This window comes from Salmo salar, chromosome 15 (genome assembly GCF_965601325.2).
Source record: "Salmo salar chromosome 15, fSalSal1, whole genome shotgun sequence".
NCBI classification, from domain to species: domain Eukaryota; kingdom Metazoa; phylum Chordata; class Actinopteri; order Salmoniformes; family Salmonidae; genus Salmo; species Salmo salar.
In genome coordinates, this window is record NC_138305.1 from 45,966,900 (window position 1) to 45,987,421 (window position 20,522).

At 43.8% G+C, this 20,522-nt stretch overlaps 1 protein-coding gene across 2 annotated transcripts in view; it reads right to left on the reverse strand.

Moving 5' to 3' along the window:
- Window positions 1-20,522, reverse strand: part of ncoa1 (nuclear receptor coactivator 1) — a 106,981-nt gene that overhangs the window by 44,126 nt on the left and 42,333 nt on the right. For both annotated transcript variants that reach the window (XM_014144565.3, XM_014144567.3), the window contains 2 exons: window positions 12,803-12,908; window positions 23-189 (listed from right to left, as the gene is read on the reverse strand). In XM_014144565.3, coding sequence (XP_014000040.1) covers window positions 23-189; window positions 12,803-12,891 — 256 coding nt within the window. In that variant the 5' untranslated portion in view covers window positions 12,892-12,908. The remainder of the gene's footprint in view (window positions 1-22; window positions 190-12,802; window positions 12,909-20,522) is intronic.

A 20,522-nucleotide genomic window follows, 5' to 3' on the forward strand; every position in this document is an offset into this window, starting at 1 on the left:
TTTCTAATGCGTTGGTGCTCACCCTGCTCGCGGCGTTTGATCTGCTGGATCTGGTCCACGGTGCTCTTGAGGATGTGGCACTTGTCTGGCTGCACATTGAGGCTGGCGATGTCGCCCATGTTGGCAGACAGGAGCTCGGCCAGCTCGTCTATGTAACGACACTCCAGCTCCCGCCGCCGCTTCTCCACACTGCAGGGACACGCACGCACACAGGTTAGGTTTATAGTTGAGAAATGTTCATAACTTTGCTGAACGTGATTTCATGGAGTGTTAGCTGCAACCAGTGAAGTGAATTTCCCTTCACAACAGTAAGGATCGTAAGATCAGGATGGTCGGAGGAGAATAAAGGATCACTAGACTACATAAAAAAACTTATCTAAAACAATATACTTCCATCTCAGAAACACTTCCAGAATTACACACTTCATCTCTCAGCCAGATGCCGAAAAATCGGTCCATGCATTTGTTTAATCTAGGCTAGACTACTGTAACGCCCTCCTCTCCAGCTGCTTAGACTCTACTATTAGCAGCCTACAACTGGTACAGAACACTGCAGCTCAGATTTTAACCAACACTAGAAGCCAATAGCACATCACTCCAGTTTTATCTGCACTACATTGGCTGCCTGTAAAGTATCGATCTGATTTTAAGATCTTACTCTTAACTTTTAAGGCACTGCATGACCGTGCCACCTCGTATCTGACAGACATGCTCGTTCCATACAACCCAGTGAGGGCGCGCCGATCCCAAGAAACTGGTCTGCTTATGGTTCCTTGATCCAGAACCGGGGGGGCGGAACGTTCTCTATTAAAGCACCTCAATTGTGGAACGCCTTGCCCTGTCAGGTAGGAGGAGCAGACACTATTAATGATTTAAATAACTGTTAAAACCCCACCTTTTTAGCCAGGCTTTTAATAAGGGATTGTTTTACACATCCTCTGTTATGTTCTTTTATTATTGTTTTCATGTAACGTGTGTGGCAAATTTAAATGCACTTTAAATAAAAGTTTTATTTGGTTTGGTTTCTTTACCATTCGGCCATCAGATTTGCCACCAATTCTGCTTATAGGACACATCACTGCACTCTATACTCCTCATCTCTATATACCCGTCGCAAGACCCACTGGTTGATGGTTATTTATAAAACCCTCTTAGGCCTCACTCCCCTCTATCTCAGATACCTACTGCAGCCCTCATCCTCCACATATGACACCCGTTCTGTCAGTCATATTCTATCAAAGGTCCCCAAAGCACACACATTCCTGGGTCGCTCCTCTTTTCAGATCGCTGCAGCTAGCGACTGGAACGAGCTGCAAAAAAAAACACTCAAATTGGACAGTTATCTCCATCTCTTCATTCAAAGACTCAATCATTGACACTCTCACTGACAGTTGTGGCTGCTTCACGTGATGCATTGTTGGCTCTACCTTCTTGCCTTTGTGCTGTTGTCAGTGTCCAAGAATGTTTGTACCATGTTTTGTGCTGCTACCATGTTGTGCTGCTGCCATGTGGTGTTGCTACCATGCTATTTTGTTGTTTTAGGTCTCTCTTTATGCTGTGTTATGGAGTCTCTCTTGTCATAATGTGTTATCCCAGTAAATAAGAATTTGTTTTTAACTGACTTGCCTAGTTAAATAAAGGTTAAATAAATAATCATTTGACTTGACACAGTCCATGAAACACAAACAGATATATAGTTCTAGAGTACAACAAAGTCAGGAGATGAAGGATTTCCTGAAGGACAGGAGACAAAGAGGTGAATGAGATGAGATCACAGCCCTGGGCTCATCAGAGAGTATCCAGGCAGACTCTGCCTGTCAGCTGCTGCAGCTGGGTTGGTACCAACGAGTGCTGGGAAAGGACGGCGAGGAGAGGAGGATCAGGGCTGTCGGATCTACAGGGACAGCGAGCCTCTCAATAATTCATGGCCTACATGAGGCCAGCACAGAGAGAGAGAACCTGAACATGTCCTCTACTGTATGCTTATTGTTCAATGTATGGTTATTTGGACCCATGGTTATTGTTGTTACTGTTGTCCCGTTGACAATTTTGATTCTTATTATCTTAATATTGTAAATATCCAAAGTAAGCTTTTGCAATATGTACATTGTTACGCCATGCCAATAAGAGAGAGAGAGAGAGAGAGAGAGAGAGAGAGAGAGAGAGAGAGAGAGAGAGAGAGAGAGAGAGAGAGAGAGAGAGAGAGAGAGAGAGAGAGAGAGAAAAGCCTGACAGAGCAGTGTAGAAGACCAGTTGAGGAGAGGAGGACTAACCCTGCAGCCAGATTGTTATTCTTTCACCCAGCAGGGCATCATCACCTGACAAGGGGGATGAGAGGAACCCTGCTGAGATGCTATCCATCCTCTCTTTCTTTTTCCCCCCTCGATCCCATTCTCAAACCCACCGTCTCTCTCTCCTTTTCCCCATCATTCATTCTCTCTCACTCCCTCTGTCAACCATTCGCTCTACCTTCCGTCTCTCTCTCAATTCAATTCAATTCAATGGCTTTATTGGCATGGGAAACATATGTTAACATTGCCAAAGCAAGTGAAGTAGATAATAAACAAAAGTGAAATAAACAATAAAAAATGTAAAGTAAACAATACACTCATAAAAGACATTTCAAATGTCATATGTCTATATACAGTGTTGTAACGATGTGCAAATAGTAAATAAACATAAATATGAATTGTATTTACAATGGTGTTTGTTCTTCACTGGTTGACCTTTTCTTGTGGCAACAGTTCACAAATCGTGCTGCTTTGATGACACACTGCGGTATTTCACCCAGTAAATATGGGAGTTGATCAAAATCGTGTTTGTTTTCGAATTCTTTGTGGATCGGTGTAATCTGAGGGAAATATGTGTCTCTAATATGGTCATAAATTTGGCAGGAGGTCAGGAAGTGCAGCTCAGTTTCCACCTCATTTTGTGGGCAGTGTGCACATAGCCTGTCTTCTCTCGAGAGCCAGTTCTGCCTACGGCGGCCTTTCTCAATAGCAAGGCTATGCTAACTGAGTCTGTACATAGTCAAAGCTTTCCTTAAGTTTGGGTCAAAGTCAAATCAAATTTTATTCATGTTAATGCGAGTGTAGCGAAATGCTTGTGCTTCTAAACTCAGCAACAACAAAAAACGTCCTCACACTGTCAACTGCGTTTATTTTCAGCAAACTTAACATGTGTAAATATTTGTATGAACATAAGATTCAAGAATTGAGACAAAAACTAAACAAGTTCCACAGACATGTGACTAACAGAAACGGAATAATGTGTCACTGAACAAAGGGGGGTCAAAATCAAAAGTAACAGTCAGTATCTGGTGTGGCCACCAGCTGCATTAAGTACTGCAGTGCATCTCCTCCTCATGGACTGCACCAGATTTGCCAGTTCTTGCTGTGAGATGTTACCCCACTCTTCCACCAAGGCACCTGCAAGTTCCCAGACATTTCTTGGGGGAATGGCCCTCACCCTCACCCTCTGATCCAACAGGTCCCAGACGTGCTCAACGGGATTGTGATCCGGGCTCTTCGCTGGCTATGGCAGAACACAGATATTCCTGTCTTGCAGGAAATCACGCACAGAACGAGCAGTATGACTGGTGGCATCGTCATGCTGGAGGGTCATGTCAAGATGAGCCTGCAGGAAGGGTACCACATGAGGGAGGAGGATGTCTTCCCTGTAGCGCACAGCGTTGAGATTGCCTGCAATGACAACAAGCTCAGTCCGATGATGCTGTGACACACCGCCCCAGACCATGACGGACCCGCCACCTCCAAATCGATCCCGCTCCAGAGTACAGGCCTCGGTGTAACGCTCATTCCTTTGACGATAAACGTGAATCGAACCATCACCACTGGTGAGTCAAAACCGCAACTCATCAGTGAAGAGCACTTTTTGTCAGTCCTGTCTGGTCCAGCGACGGTGGGTTTGTGCCCATAGGCAACGTTGTTGCCGATGATGTCTGGTGAGGACGAGCCTTACAACAGGCCTACAGTGAGGGGGAAAAGTATTTGATCCCCTGCTGATTTTGTACGTTTGCCCACTGACAAAGAAATGATCAGTCTATAACATTAATGCTAGGTTAATTTGAAAAGTGAAAGACAGAATAACAACAACAAAAATCCAGAAAAACGCAAGTAAAAAATTGTATTAATTGATTTGCATTTTAATTAGGGAAATAAGTATTTGACCCCTCTGCAAAACATTACTTAGTACTTGGTGGCAAAACCCTTGTTGGCAATCACAGAGGCCAGACGTTTCTTGTAGTTGGCCACCAGGTTTGCACACATCTCAGGAGGGATTTTGTCCCACTCCTCTTTGCAGATCTTCTCCAAGTCATTAAGGTTTCGAGGCTGACATTTGGCAACTCGAACCTTCAGCTCCCTCCACAGATTTTCTATGGGATTAAGGTCTGGAGACTTTCTATAGGCCACTCCAGGACCTTAATGTGCTTCTTCTTGAGCAACTCCTTTGTTGCCTTGGCCGTGTGTTTTGGGTCATTGCCATGCTGGAATACCCATCCACGACCCATTTTCAATGCCCTGGCTGAGGGAAGGAGGTTCCCCCCCAAGATTTGACGGTACATTGCCCAGTCCATCGTCCCTTTGATGCGGTGAAGTTGTCCTGTCCCCTTAGCAGAAAAACACCCCCCAAAGCATAATGTTTCCACCTCCATGTTTGACGGTGGGGATGGTGTTCTTGGGGTCATAGGCAGCATTCCTCCTCCTCCAAACACGGCGAGTTGAGTTGATGCCAAAGAGCTCCATTTTGGTCTCATCTGACCACAACACTTTCACCCAGTTGTCCTCTGAATCATTCAGATGTTCTTTGGCAAACTTCAGACGGGCATGTATATGTGCTTTCTTGAGCAGGGGGTCCTTGCGGGCGCTGCAGGATTTCAGTCCTTCACAGCGTAGTGTGTTACCAATTGTTTTCTTGATGACTACGGTCCCAGCTGCCTTGAGATCATTGACAAGATCCTCCCGTGTAGTTCTGGGCTGATTCCTCACCGTTCTCATGATCATTGCAACTCCACGAGGTGAGATCTTGCATGGAGCCCCAGGCCGAGGGAGATTGACAGTTCTTTTGTGTTTCTTCCATTTGCGAATATTCACACCAACTGTTGTCACCTTCTCACCAAGCTGCTTGGCGATTGTTTTGTAGCCCATTCCAGCCTTGTATAGGTCTACAATCTTGTCCCTGACATCCTTGGAGAGCTCTTTGGTCTTGGCCATGGTGAAGAGTTTGGAATCTGATTGATTGATTGCTTCTGAGGACAGGTGTCTTTTATACAGGTAACAAGCTGAGATTAGGAGCACTCCCTTTAATAGTGTGCTTCTAATCTAAGCTCGTTACCTGTATAAAAGACACCTGGGAGCTAGAAATCTTTCTGATGGAGAGGGGGTCAAATACTTATTTCCCTCATTAAAATGCAAATCAATTTATAACATTTTTGACATGCGTTTTTCAGGATTTTTTGTTGTTGTTATTCTGTCTCTCACTGTTCAAATAAACCTACCATTAAAATTATAGACTGATCATTTCTTTGTCAGTGGGCAAACGTACAAAATCAGCAGGGGATCAAATACTTTTTTCCCTCACTGTACAAGCCCTCAGTCCAGCCTCTCTCAACCTATTGCGGACAGTCTGAGCACTGATGGAGGGATTGTGCGTTCCTGGTGTAACTCGGGCAGTTGTTGTTGCCATCCTGTACCTGTCCCGTGTGATGTTCGGATGTACCGATCCTGTGCAGGTGTTGTTACACGTGGTCTGCCACTGCGAGGACCATCAGCTGTCCGTCCTGTCTCCCTGTATCGCTGTCTTAGGCGTCTCACAGTACGGACATTGCAATTTATTGCCCTGGTCACATCTGCAGTCCTCATGCCTCCTCGCAGCATGCCTAAGGCACGTTCACGCAGATGAGCAGGGACACTGGGCATCTTTTCTTTTTGTGCTTTTCAGAGTCAGTAGAAAGGCCTCTTTAGTGTCCTAAGTTTTAATAACTGTGACCTTAATTGCCTACCGTCTGTAAGCTGTTAGTGTCTTAACGACCATCCCACAGGTGCATGTTCATTAATTGTTTATGGTTCATTGAACAAGCATGGAAAGCAGAGTTTAAACCCTTTACAATAAAGATCTGTGAAGCTATTTGGATTTTTACGAATTATCTTTGAAAGACAGGGTCCTAAAAAAGGGACGTTTCTTTTTTTTGCTGAGTTTAGTTTCCGACAGTGCAGTAATATCTAACAAGTAATGTAACTATTCCCCAACAACTACCTAATACACACAAATCTAAAGGGGTGAATGATAATATGTACATGTAAGTATATGGATGAGCGATGGCCGAGCAGCATAGGCAAGGTGCAATAGATGGTATAAAATACAGTATTTACATGTGATATGAGTAATGTAAGATATGTAAACATGATTAAAGTGGCATTATTCAGAGTGGCATTGTATAAAGTGACTAGTGATCCATTTATTAAAGTGGCCAGAGATTTGGTCTCAATGTAGTTTGCCCCCGGTGATGCGTTGTGCAGACCGCACCACCGTCTGGAGAGCCTTGTGGTTGAGGGCAGTGCAGTTGCGTACCAGCCTGACAGGATGCTCTCGATTGTGCATCTGTAAAAGTGTGACAGGGTTTTGGGTGACAAGCCAAATTTCCTCAGCCTCCTGAGGTTGAAGAGGCGCTGTTGCGCCTTCTTCACCACACTGTCTGTGTGGGTGGACCATTTCAGTTTGTCTGTGATGTGTATGCAGAGGAACTTAACTTTCTACCTTCTCCACTGTTGTCCCTTCGATGTGGATAGGGGGGGGGGGTGCTCCCTCTGCTGTTTCCTGAAGTCCATGATCATCTCCTTTGTTTTGTTGACGTTGAGTGAGGTTGTTTTCCTGACGCCACACTCCGAGTGCCCTCACCTCCTCCCTGTAGGCTGTCTCGTCAATGATGGTAATCAAGCCCACTACTGTTGTGTCGTCTGCAAACTTGATGATTGAGTTGGAGGCGTGCATGGCCATGCAGTCGTGGGTGAACAGGGAGTACAGGAGGGGGCTGAGCACGCACCCATGTGGGGCCCCAGTGTTGAGGGTCAGCGAAGTGGAGAAGTTGTTTCCTACCTTCACCACCTGGGGGTGGCCCGTCAGGACCCAATTGCACAGGGCGGGGTGGAGACCCAGTGTCTCCAGCTTGATGATGAGCTTGGAGGGTACTATAGTGTTGAATGCTGACTATAGTCAATGAAAAGCTTTCTTACATAGGCATTCTTTTTGTCCTTATGGGATAGGGCAGTGAGCAGTGTGATGGTGATTGCATCATCTGTGGACCTGTTGGGGCGGTATGCAAACTGAAGTGGGTCTAGAGTGGCCGGTAAGGTGGAGGTGATATGATCCTTGACTAGTCTCTCAAAGCACTTCATGATGACAGAAGTAAGTGCTACGTGGCGGTAGTCATTTAGTTCAGTTATCTTTGCCTTCTTGGGTACGGGAACAATGGTAGCCATCTTGAAGCATGTGGGGACAACAGACTGGGATAGGGAGCAATTGAATATGTCCGTAAACACACCAGCCAGCTGGTCTGCACATGTTCTGAGGATGCGGCTAGGGACTTTCGTCTGGGCCAGCAGCCTTGCGAGGGTTAACACGTTTAAATGTTTTACTTACGTCAACCAAGGAGGAGGGGGGGTGCAGTCCTTGTTAGCGGGCCGCGACAGTGGAACTGTATTATCCTCAAAGCGGGCAAAGCAGGTGTTTAGTTTGTCTGGAAACGTGACATCGGTGTCCGTGATGTGGCTGGTTTTCATTTTGTAGTTCATGATTTCCTGTAGACCCCATTTTTTACATTTTTTTACATTTTAGTAATTTAGCAGACGCTCTTATCCAAAGCGACTTACAGTAGGGAATGCATACATTTCATACAATTTCATACATTTTTTTTTTTTATTATTATTATTATTATTTTATTTTTTCTGTGCTGGCCCCCCGTGGGAATCGAACCCACAACCCTGGCGTTGCAAACACCATGCTCTACCAACTGAGCTACAGGGAAGGCTGTCACATACGTTTTGTGTCTGTGCCGTTGAATTGCGACTCCACCTTGTCCCTGTACTGGCATTTTGTTTGTTTGATTGCCTTGCGTAGGGAATAACTACACTGTTTATATTTAGCCATATTCCCAGACCACTTTCCACCGTTAAATGCGGTGGATCGCGCTTTCAGTTTTGAGCGAATGCCGCCATCCATCCACAGTTTCTGGTTAGGGTAGGTTTTAATAGTCACAGTGGGTACAACATCTCCAATGCACTTCTTTATAAACACTCACCAAGTCAGCGTATAGGTTGATGTTGTTCTCTGAGGCTGACTGGAACATATTCCAGTCCGGGTGATCAAAATAATCTTGAAGTGTGGCTTCCGATTGGTCGGACCAGCGTTGAATGGTTCTCGTCACTGGTACATCCTGTTTGAGTTTCTGCCTATAAGATGGTAGGAGCAAGATGGCATTGTGGTCGGATTTGTCGAAGGGAGGGCTTTGTAGTCATTGCGGAAGTTGGAGTAGCAGTGGTTAAGGGTATTGCCCAAGCACGTAGCGCAACCAATATGCTGGTAGAATTTAGGTAGCATTGTTCTCAAATTTGCTTTGTTAAAATCCCCAGTTACAATAAATGCAGCCTCAGGATATATGGTTTCCAGTTTGTATATAGTCTAGTGAAGTTCCTTGGTGGCCGTCTTGGTGTCTGCTTGAGGGGGAATGTACATAGCTGTGACTATAACTGACGAGAATTCTCTTGGTAGGTACAATGGCCAGCATTTGATTGTAAGGAGTTCTAAGTCGAGTGAGCAGAAGGACTTTAGTTCCTGTATGTTGTTATGATTACACCATGGGTCGTTAATCATGAAGCATACACCCCCGCCCTTCCTCTTCCCAGAGAGCGTGTTTATCTCTGTCGGGGCGATGCATGGAGAGCCATGTTTCCGTGAAACAGAGAATGTTTCGATCTCTGATGTCTCTCTGGGAGGCAACTCTTGTTCGAATTTCGTCTACCTTGTTGTCAAGAGACTGGACATTGGCTAGTAGTATACTTGGGAGCGGTGGGCGATGTGCACGTCTACGGAGTCTGACCAGGTGGCCGCTTCGTCTTCCTCCTCTGCGGCGCGGTCAGTCACAGTGGTCAGGTATTCTGCCACTGTGTATTCTCTGTTTAGGGACAAATAGCATTCTAGTTTGCTCTGTTTTTTTGTTAACTTGTTATGGATAGGGGGCAGTATTTTCACGGCCGGATTAAAAAAACGTACTCGATTTAATCTGGTTATTACTCCTGCCCAGAAACTAGAATATGCATTTAATTATTAGCCTTGGATAGAAAACACTCCAAAGTTTCTAAAACTGTTTGAATGGTGTCTGTGAGTATAACAGAACTCAAATGGCAGGCCAAAACCTGAGAAGATTCTGTACAGGAAGTACCCTGTCTGACCATTTCTTGGCCTTCTTCGCCATCTCTATCCAAAACAGGGGATTTCTGCTGTAACGTGACATTTTCTAATGCTCCCATAGGCTCTCAGACGGCGCCAGAACGTTGAATGATGACTTTGCAGGCCATGGCTGAAAAACAGTAGCGCATTTGGTAAGTGGTCGATCTGAGAACAATGAGACTGGCGCACGCGTGCACAAGACGACTCCATGTTTACATTTTCAGTCTTTGAATGAAAACAACGACTCCCGGTCGGAATATTATCGCTTTTTTACGAGAAAAATTGCATAAAAATTTATTTTAAACAGCGTTTGACATGCTTCGAAGTACGGTAATGGAATATCTTGAAAAGTTTTTGTCACGATACGCGCCGGGCGCGTCACCCTTCGGATAGTGTCTTGAACGCACAACAAAACGCCGCTATTTGGATATAACTATGGATTATTTGGAACCAAAACAACATTGGGTGATGAAGTAGAAGTCCTGGGAGTGCATTCTGACGAAGAACAGCAAAGGTAATCCAATTTTTCTTAGAGTAAATTTGAGTTTGGTGAGTACCAAACTTGGTGGGTGTCAAAATAGCTAGCCATGATGGCCGGGCTATCTACTCAGAATATTGCAAAATGTGCTTTCACCGAAAAGCTATTTTAAAATCGGACACCGCGATTGCATAAAGGAGTTCTGTATCTATAATTCTTAAAATAATTGTTATGTTTTTTGTGAACGTGTATCGTGAGTAATTTAGTAAATTCACCGGAAGTGTTCGGTGGGAATGCTAGTTCTGAACGTCACATGCTAATGTAAAAAGCTGGTTTTTGATATAAATATGAACTTGATTGAACAAAACATGCATGTATTGTATAACATAATGTCCTAGGCGTGTCATCTGATGAAGATCATCAAAAGGTTAGTGCTGCATTTAGCTGTGGTTTTGTTTTTTGTGACATTATATGCTAGCTTGAAAAATGGGTGTCTGATTATTTCTGGCTGGGTACTCTGCTGACATAATCTAATGTTTTGCTTTCACTGTAAAGCCTTTTTGAAATCGGACAGAGTGGTTAGATAAAGGAGAGTCTTGTCTTTAAAATGCTGTAAAATAGTCATATGTTTGAAAAATGGAAGTTTTCGGATTTTCGAGGAGTTTGTATTTCGCGCCACGCCCGTCATTGGATATTGGAGCAGGTGTTCCGCTAGCGGAACGTCTAGATGTAAGACTATGTGCCAAGTAATTCTCTTTTTGTTTTCTCATGATTTGGTTGGGTCTATTTGTGTTGCTGTCCTGGGGGTCTGTTTGTGTTTGTGAGCAGAGCCCCAGGACCAACTTGCTTAATGGCTCTTTTCTGGATTTTGATAATGAGCGGGTATCATCCTAATTCTGCTTTGCATGCATTATTTGGTGTTTTAAGTTGTACACAGAGGCTATTTTTGCTGAATTCTGCATGCAGTCTCAATTTGGTGTTTGTCCCATTTTGTGAATTATTGGTCGGTGGGCGGACCCTAGACCTCTCTCTCTCTCTCTCTCTCTCTCAGAGACACAGGGTCGTCTCGTTACCTTGGGGGCCGATCAGAGCTCCCAGGGCTGCTTGGTGGGTGGGCTGGAATCCCGGGCCTGGAGCCAGGCCACAGGGCAGGCACGCTCAAACACACACACACACACACACACACACACACACACACACACACACACACACACACACACACACACTGGGGAGGCGCATGCATTCACACTCAATCGCACACGTATACACACAGTGGATGCGCTCACATCCACACCCACACTCTAGCAGCAGCCCAGCAGCTAACTGGGTTAGCCTAGCACTGACAGCTGGGAATGACTACTAGCTCTGCACTGACCATGTGTGAGATATAAGAGGAATGCAGGGACTGACTACGGATCAGCTTGACCTTCTCTCAAATTCCACCAACGGAAGAATACACGTTTAGCCCGCTGAATCTGAAAGTAAGTTGCAGAAGAAATGTGGTAAACATGATAAAATATATATGAGCGATACTTGAGAAGTGAGGAGGATAGAATGGGATTGATAAGGGCTGTTCTGCTAGCAGTTATTAAAACTGTGTCTTCGGCAATCCCTGGCCCACAGGCTAATATGTGTGTGTGAGGGGGAGTGAGTGCACATATAACTGCTTATGTGTGCGTACATACAATAACTATGTGTGAGTGTATGTGTGTCTGTATATGTGAGTGTATGTATGTGTGTGTATTGTATGTATATGCAAGTGAGTGAGTGTTGGAGACGAGAGCACTGAAAGTAGGTCAGTGCATTGCCAAGGCTGCTTGTGCGCAGGCGTGCTGCGTGTGGTGTGTGTAGGGTGTGTGCAGGTCAGGCGCTGTGTGGGGTTGCTGTAGAAACAGAAAGGCAGCTCTGTACTGTGCTGTGCTTTACAGTGCTGTTGATCAGACTGCAGTTACATTAGCCTATTGAGGCCTTGTAGAGGAGACCCAAGCTATAACTCAGCAAGACAGATCAGCCTGCTCCAGTCCAACACCACAGACACACAATCCTCCTTGGCAACCTACATCCACTAACACAGCGTCTGTAGGGCCAAATCAGCACACATTGCCTACTTTCTCAAAATCTTTCAAATTCTTACACAAATCTCCCTTTGACATAACTGCATGATTACACAATAATTCAAGTTTAATATGTGTGTGCTAGCAGTGTGTACGTCATGTTGAGATTCTGCCCTTACTGTGCTCTTGGCACAAACTCCTATTCCTCAACACCAACAGGGTATGTGAAACATGTGGCCATAGAAGCGGGTAGTGAAAGACCAATATGACATAAGTATGACCCATAGAAAGCAAGTGAAAAGTTGCCTTGCTACCCAAACTCCTTGCTCCGACCAAACGCTATGCCACGCCCACAGACGTTAGTTTCTTCTCTGCAATGAGTCTGGATCTGAGTATCTCCCTAACGATTTCTAGAATGGAAATACATTCTACACCATCTGATTAGTCCCAGAAATCGATGGGTTGGGCCATAGCCAGAACACCCGTATGAATTCAGTTTTGAGTTGTCAAGCAAGGTGACAATTGACACGGTGACTGTGTGTTGTGACTAGGGTGGCTATGCAAACACAGATTAACATAAAATACATTTACATTACATTTACATTTAAGTCATTTAGCAGAAATATAAAATACCATATCTGTTGGCAGCTAGTTAGGCTATACGTCTGAGAGGATGCTTCATATTGAGTATGTAGAGTAGTGAAAATAATTTATGCTCGAAGGACAAAGATCATCCTCATCATCATTGTCCTTCGTTCTGGATGAGAGGGTCTGCGTGACTAACGTGAATGCACTGTGTTCTTACCTCTGGCCTGAGATGTCGCATAGCGAGCCCTTCCTCTTACGAGGCTCTGACGTGGCAGGGTCCAGGGCCCTTTCCCCTACAGCACTCATTCTGAGCTTCAGCACACCTGGGGAGAGAAGAGGACTGAGTCAGAACCAGGTCAGGCATCTGAAGCGAATGGGACCCCTCCGATCACACACACACACCTATCGCTGTCTTAATCAGTGTTCATTTTATCCACCCCCTGGCCTTGCCCTGCAGCCCTAACCCAAGCAGGGTTATCGGTAGTGGGTCTGTGCTGGGGGGTTTGATGGGGATTTCTAAGGCTGGCTACTTGGCTGAGGGTCACAGGCATGTACTGTAACTGTAGGGGAGACATACAGCACCAGAGATCAAAGACTAAGACTGGTTAAATTAAAGAGGCCTGTCCCGTGCAGATTTGTGGCGCTGGAATTCGCAGTGATCCATCACAGCTGTTGTTAATGAAAAAGACAAAAAATGTCAACTCATATTTGTACGTCACACTGACTGGCGTTGGTAAAGAGTCATGGAGTTTATTAGGGGTTTCCATAATGCCCAAATATAGCCCGAAGTGCTGTTATGGCTGATTTTTGTTTAGCTGTGATTGTTTTTTCCCTTGGTTGACTCTTTGGCCTCCTTTATGCTCCACGAACAGTGCGATGTCTGATTGTGGTTCAACATTAACTATGGTTTGTGTTTGTCTGCAGCCATATACGTACTACGTATATGAGGCTGCAGACACTGTTTGGTCAACCTTTGGTCGACCGCTGTGACAACGTGGTCAGATGGCTGTGTGTGGTTGCCTCCCCACTGGCCCCACAGGATCTGTTGTTGATTTGCAGAGCACCGCAGGACGCTACCTCTCTCTCTCTCTCTCTCTGCATTAGGTGTTGTCAGTAACTAGCTGTAGCCATGGCAACTGGACACACAGGCAAGTGTCTTTCAGTGAGGGAATTCTACACATCTGTCTGACTGAGAAGAACAGTTCTAAAACATCAGTCTCATGAAAGTATGGATCATACCTAACCTACATTACATACCATGGATCATACCTAACCTACATTACATACCATGGATCATACCTAACCTACATTACATACCATGGATCATACCTAACCTACATTACATACCATGGATCATACCTAACCTACATTACATACCATGGATCATACCTAACCTGCATAACATACCATGGATCACACCGGTCCTACAGATTGGAAATACAACACATATGTACAGTACACGCACACACCAGGGTTGTGCTCAATTCCGAATTGACTCCCATTCAACTCATGAGTTGAAATTCAAATGGAATGGACCACACCCCACAGGATGTAGAATTTGAGTGACAGGTAATAGAATTTAAATCAGTGCAATTCAAAAGAAATTCCATTCAGTCGTAGAACATTAGAGTTTCACTGAATCACTTCTCTCTAGAAACAATGTTCATATACTTTTCAAATCTAAGTTTATTGGCCACGTACACAGTTTAGCAGATGTTAGTGGATGCAGCAAAATGCTTATGTAAGAAATGACACTTAAAAAAAACTAAATACTTCAATGTTGTCTAGGAGCTAGAAACAGGGCAACCGTGTTATCCGACGCCATCTTGAAACTTTTGACCTTAGTGCTTAAAATAGCCAATTATATTTCCACCAACCATTTCATTTGTGTGGCTTCTTTTTGAAGGCCGTAGGGTAAACTTGAGGGTTAAACTAATGCATTCTGGGAAATGTAGTATTTTCCCAATATTGAAAATTATTTAAGTGATTAATGAAATAGAATATTCACATACAGTGCCTTCAGAAAGTATTCACACCCCTTTACTTTTTCAAAATGTTAAAATGGAATAGATTAAAATGGAATAGATTTTGTGTCACTGGCCTACAGTGACACAAACATAATTTGAAAGTGATAATGTTTTTAGAAATGTTTACAAATTAATAAAAATTATAAGCCAAAATGTCTTGGGTCAATAAGTATTCAACCCCTTTGTAATGGCAAGCCTAAATAAGTTCAGGAGTAAAAATGTGCTTAACAAGTCACATAATAAGTTGTTGCATGGACTCACTGTGTGAGCAATGACAGTGTTTAACATTATTTTTTAAATGACTACCTCATCTCTGTACCCCACACAATTATCTGTAAGGTTGGTCCCTCAGTCGAGCAGTGAATTTCAAAACACAGATTCAACCACAAAGACCAGGGTCGTTTTTCAATGCCTCGCAATGAAGGTGTCACCTTATTGGTCTATTAACTAATTTACCACCTGGTGATGGCACCAGGGATGCCAAAACTCCATCTAACCAGAACAGGCTGACATTTCAGGCAGTCGTTTCAAACAGATCTTACACTAAATGGGCATTGTCATTTTCAGTTTCACAGTATTATCCCAACCTCTTCTTATGTTGGATCCCGCAACGCAGTTGGCATCAGTTGCTGGGACTGCTTGTATCTTTCCAGTGATCCTGCCGACCAAGGACGGGTCTGAGGAGCTATTTGGTGTCGTAGCTAGCCTAGCTACTAGCTAGCTCGAAATCAAGCTAGCGAGGTGTTCTTGAACGCAGCCCGCGATGCGGTTAGCCATTGTGGCTGGGGCAGCGGATTGTCCCGGGTTTGTGGCTGTCTAGATCCCTGCTGTTTGTTGTTGGCAATTTTCCCTGTGACCTGCCCGGTCTGGAACTGCGAGGAGTAACAGCCTAACATACGTTGCTAGCTACCATGACAAAGACCAAAGCCGACGGGAGTACCGTTGAGGACAGTGCCAGTGGTGTCTCTCTATCACACGTGAAGGACCTTTTAACTTCTTCGAGCTAGGGGGCAGTATTCGGAAGTTTGGATGAATGAGGTGCCCAAAGTAAACTGCCTGTTACTCAGGCCCAGAAGCTAGGATATGCATATAATTGGTAGTATTGGATAGAAAACAGTCTAAAGTTTCCAAAACTTTAGAAAATAATGTCTGTGAGTATAACAAAACTGATATGGCAGGCGAAAACCCGAGGACAGTCCATCCAGAATTTTTCTTTTTTTCAGCTCACCTCTGATTACAATGGCTGGGAATGGGAATATAAAAGGAAGTCCTCCCAGAATGTAGTTCCTAGGGTTTCCACTAGATGTCAACAGTCTTTGGCTTACATATGACTGTCTTACTTACTGCAAATTGAGAAATTGTGACTAAACTCAACAAAAAGGAGAAGAGACTTCATTATGAAGCCAAGATCAATGATATAAAAAATTATGGAAAAAAACTTGAGTACTTTAAATTCAATTATGGGCAGAAAGACAAATTCAACTCCATCTTTCATTGAATCAGATGGCTTATTCATCACAAAACCATTTGATATTGCCAATTATTTTAATGATTATTTCATTGGCAAAGCGGGCAAACTTAGGCAGGAAATGGCCACGACAAACAGTGAGCAATAATATTCATGCATAAAAAAACTAATAATGAAAAGAAAAGTAGTGCAAGTTTGAATTTTGTAAAGTTAGTTTGGGAGAGGTGAAAAAATTATTGTTAACGATCAATAATGACAAACCTCCTGGCATTGACAACTTAGATGGAAAGCTACTGAGGATGGTATCTGACTCTAAAGTCACTCCTATTGGTCATATCTTTAATCTGACCCTAGAGGAAAGTCTTTGTCCTCAGGCCTGGAGGGAAGCCAAAGTAATTCCGCTACCCAAGAGTGGTAAAGCAGCCTTTACTGGTTCTAACAGCAGACCTATAGGCTTGCTGCCAGCTCTTAGCAAACGGTTGGGAAAAAATTGTTTGACCAAATACAATGCTATTTCTCTGTAAACAAATGAACAACAGACTTTCAGCATGCTTACAGAGAAGGGCACTCAACATGTACTGCACTGACAAATGACTGATTATTGGTTGAAAAAAAATTATAATAAGAAGATTGTGGGAGCTGTACTGTTAGATTTCAGTGCAGCCTTTGATATTATTGACGTGAAAAAACGTAAGTGCTGTGGCTTTTCGACCTCTGCCATATTGTGGATTCAGAGCTATCAGAGCTAATATAACTCAAAGGGTTTTCTTTGATGGAAGTGTCTCTAATGTAAAACCTGTCAAGTGTGGGGTACCGCAGGGCAGCTCTCTAGGCCCTCTACTCTTTTCTATGTTTACCAATGACCTGCCACTGGCATTAAACAATGCATGTGTGTCCATGTATGCTGATGATTCAACCATATAAACATCAGCAACCACAGCTAAAGAAGTCACTGAAACCCTTAACAAAGAGTTGCAGTCTGTTTTGGAATGGGTGGCCAGTAATAAACTGGTCCTGAACATCTCTAAAACTAAGAGCACTGTATTTGGTACAAATCATTCCTTAAGTGCTAGACCTCAGGTGAATCTGGTAATGAATGGTGTGGCTGTTGAACAAGTTGAGGAGACTAAATTATTTGGCGTTACCTTAGATCGTAAACTGTCATGGTCAAAACATATAGATTCAATGGTTGCAAAGATGGGGAGAGGTCTAGCCGTAATAAAGAGATGCTCTGCTTTTTTGACACCACACTCCAAAAAGCAAGTTCTGCAGGCTCTAGTTTTGTCTAATCTTGATTATTGTCCAGTCATGTGGTCCAGTGCAGCTAGGAAATACTTAGTCAAGCCTTAGTCAAGTGTTGAAAATCCAAAATTGTTTGCATAGTCAACTTACACCCAGTTCTGACACACACACTTATCCCAACAGACATGCCACCAGGGGTCTTTTCACAATCCCCAAATCCAGAACAAATTCAAGAAAACGTACAGTATTATATAGAGCCCTTATTGCATGGAACTTCCTTCCATCTCATATTGCTCAAATAAACAGCAAACCTGGTTTCAAATAACAGATAAAGCAACACCTCGCGGCAAAACGCCTCTCCCCTATTTGACCTAGACAGTTTGTGTGTATACATTGATGTGTAGGCTACGTGTGCCTTTTTAAAATGTATGTAGTTCTGTCTTTGAGCTGTTCTTTATAATGATGTTCTATATTATGTAATTCTGTATTATGTTTCATGTTTTGTGTGGACCCCAGGAAGAGTAGCTGCTACTTTTGCAACAGCTAAAGGGGGATCCTAATAAAAAAACAATACCTATTGGTAGAGGGTTACAATTTTTTAAAAAGCAGACATTGAATATCCCTTTGAGCATGGTTAAGTTTTTATTACATTTTTGGATTGTGTATCAATACACCAAGTGACTAAAAAGATACAGGTGTCCTTCCTAACTCAGTTGCTGGAGAGGAAGGAAACCACTGAGGATGGATCAACAACATTGCAATTACTCCACAAAGCTAACCTAAATAACAGAGTGAAAAGAAGGAAGCCTGTACAGAATAAACATATTCCAAAACATGCATTCTGTTTGCAATACTGCACTAAAGTAAAGCTGCAAAAAATGTGTCAAAGAAATTAACTTTTTGTCCTGAATACAAAGCGTGAGTACCACTCTTCATATTTTCAAGTATGGCGGTGGCTGCATCATGTTATGGGTATGCTTGTCATCGGCAAGACCTGGGAGTTTAATAGGATAAAAAGAAACAGAATAGAGCTAAGCAAAGGCAAAATCAGAAAGGAGAACATGATTCATTTCTGAACTGAGCACAAGCCTGGCACATACACACATCATTGGTATGGCCAGTGTCAACAGCAGCCAGTGCTCTGGTGTATAGTTCAGTGTGCTGCATTCCTGACGGGGGGCCACTGTGACTGGCGTTATTCAGGACCTCTCAGACCAAGACTCGCCCCCCCGTGTCCCCTCCACCACCACCCTCTCCCAGCTCACTCAAGCTTTGATCCAAAGGCACCGAAACAAGCCGCTATTGTCACAGCACAGAAACCCAGGGCAGCCGTGCAGCGCGCAGGACGGCCCTAATCCCCACTAGCCTCATTTGCAGCATTTCACCTCAAATCAGAGGCTCCAACATAGGCCAAAATAGCAGCCCCTTACAATTCAACCCAGGCTGGAAAGGTAATACCTTATAAACAGTCCAGCAAACAACAACACAAACACCTCAGAAGTCAAAACACCAACACCATAGACAGGACAAAACAAGACTGCAGCTACCTTAGACACATGCCAAACACTGCATGCACACACACACAAACAATAGCGTCAACAGCGACAAAAGCTTGACATCTCACCCTCTGAAATTGCCCTACAGTCCATCCTGCCTTTAGGACAATTTTTATTTTACTAGGCAAGTCAGTTCAGAACAAATTCTTATTTACAATGACGGCCTACCCCGGCCAAACCCTGACCCGGGCGATGCTGGGCCAATTACGTGCCGCCCTATGGGACTCCCAATCACGGCCGGTTGTGATACAGCCTGGAATTGAACCAGGGTCTGTAGTGACGCCTCTGGTGCATTAGACAGGGGCGCCACTCGGGAGCAAAGGCCCTAGATGGGCCTTTCCATATTAATGTATGAGACTTATACAAACACTGAGAGTTTGGTGCCAGTGGTCAATGAGATGATTCTGTTGTGCTCATTAAATAATGGTCGACATGTTTACTGTGGTTGGTTCTCACACACAATGGTCTGCTCAACTTAATGAACCAGATTCTCCAACACAAGCCCTAAGGCCAGCTAAAAACATTTTACACTGAAGCCGAGCATTGAAGCCACATAACAATGGTTTCCAGATATTATAGAAATCTACACTGAAATTAGCATTTCATGTGCAGGCAGCTATATTAGAATCAGCCCAGTCCGCTGCAGCTCATTTTTTTATTTAACCTTCATTTAACTAGCCACAGCGCAGAAGGTTTGAAGACATCTGTCTTCTTGCATACAGTACTGTATCCATGTGAAGTGTTCCTGCCTACAGTACTGTATCTCTGTTCTGCGTTCCTACCTACAGTACTGCTTCGGTGCCTACATGCATCCAACTCACTGAGTCCATTAGCAGCATGCTCTCTCAGCCAAGGTAAATAATGAATGGCAGTGCCAGTCAATGATCTGATCTACAAACAAATAATGATTATCACTATGAAAACAAATCACCCAGGACTAACACCCATGAGGCAAATCATGAATCAGCTGTGATGTATGTCACTTTCATTTTCACATTCATGCCAGGTTCAGCCGTTCCAGCTCTATTGTGTATTTATGACTAGTGTAAATTGTGTCAAATAATTCTGCATTAGCTGCCATTAATACTATGTAATGTCACCTTATTATCGAATTTAAAATAAACCATTCCCTCTCTCTCTGATTCTAGATGTGTGGTTTGGGGCAAAGTTCTGTTCAGGCTCAGCTTTGCTCCTGTCCCCTCTAGCATGGCTAGTTATCTGGGACTGTGATAGCTGCTGTCCGGGTTTGGAATGTGGGTGGGTTGCTCAGGCTGGTCCTTGAAGGACGACAGTCAGCAACACCTTTACACTGCACTGCACTAGGCTAGGCCTCATAGCTTGGTCTCGCTCACCTATAGATGCGGTAGAGGTCAATGGAATTCGACCCAAACAATGGAAATGCCATGGAAACATGTAAACGTGTGGGGGAAAGATCCCGAATATCCTCATTGCCCCCCAGCCAAAAAACAACTTTGACTTCCACCACCGATTTCTGTATGCTAGCTATGCAACCAGCTTATACAGTGAGGGAAAAAAGTATTTGATCCCCTGCTGATTTTGTACGTTTGCCCACTGACAAAGAAATGATCCGTTTATAATTTTAATGGTAGGTTTATTTGAACAGACAGAATAACAACAACAAAA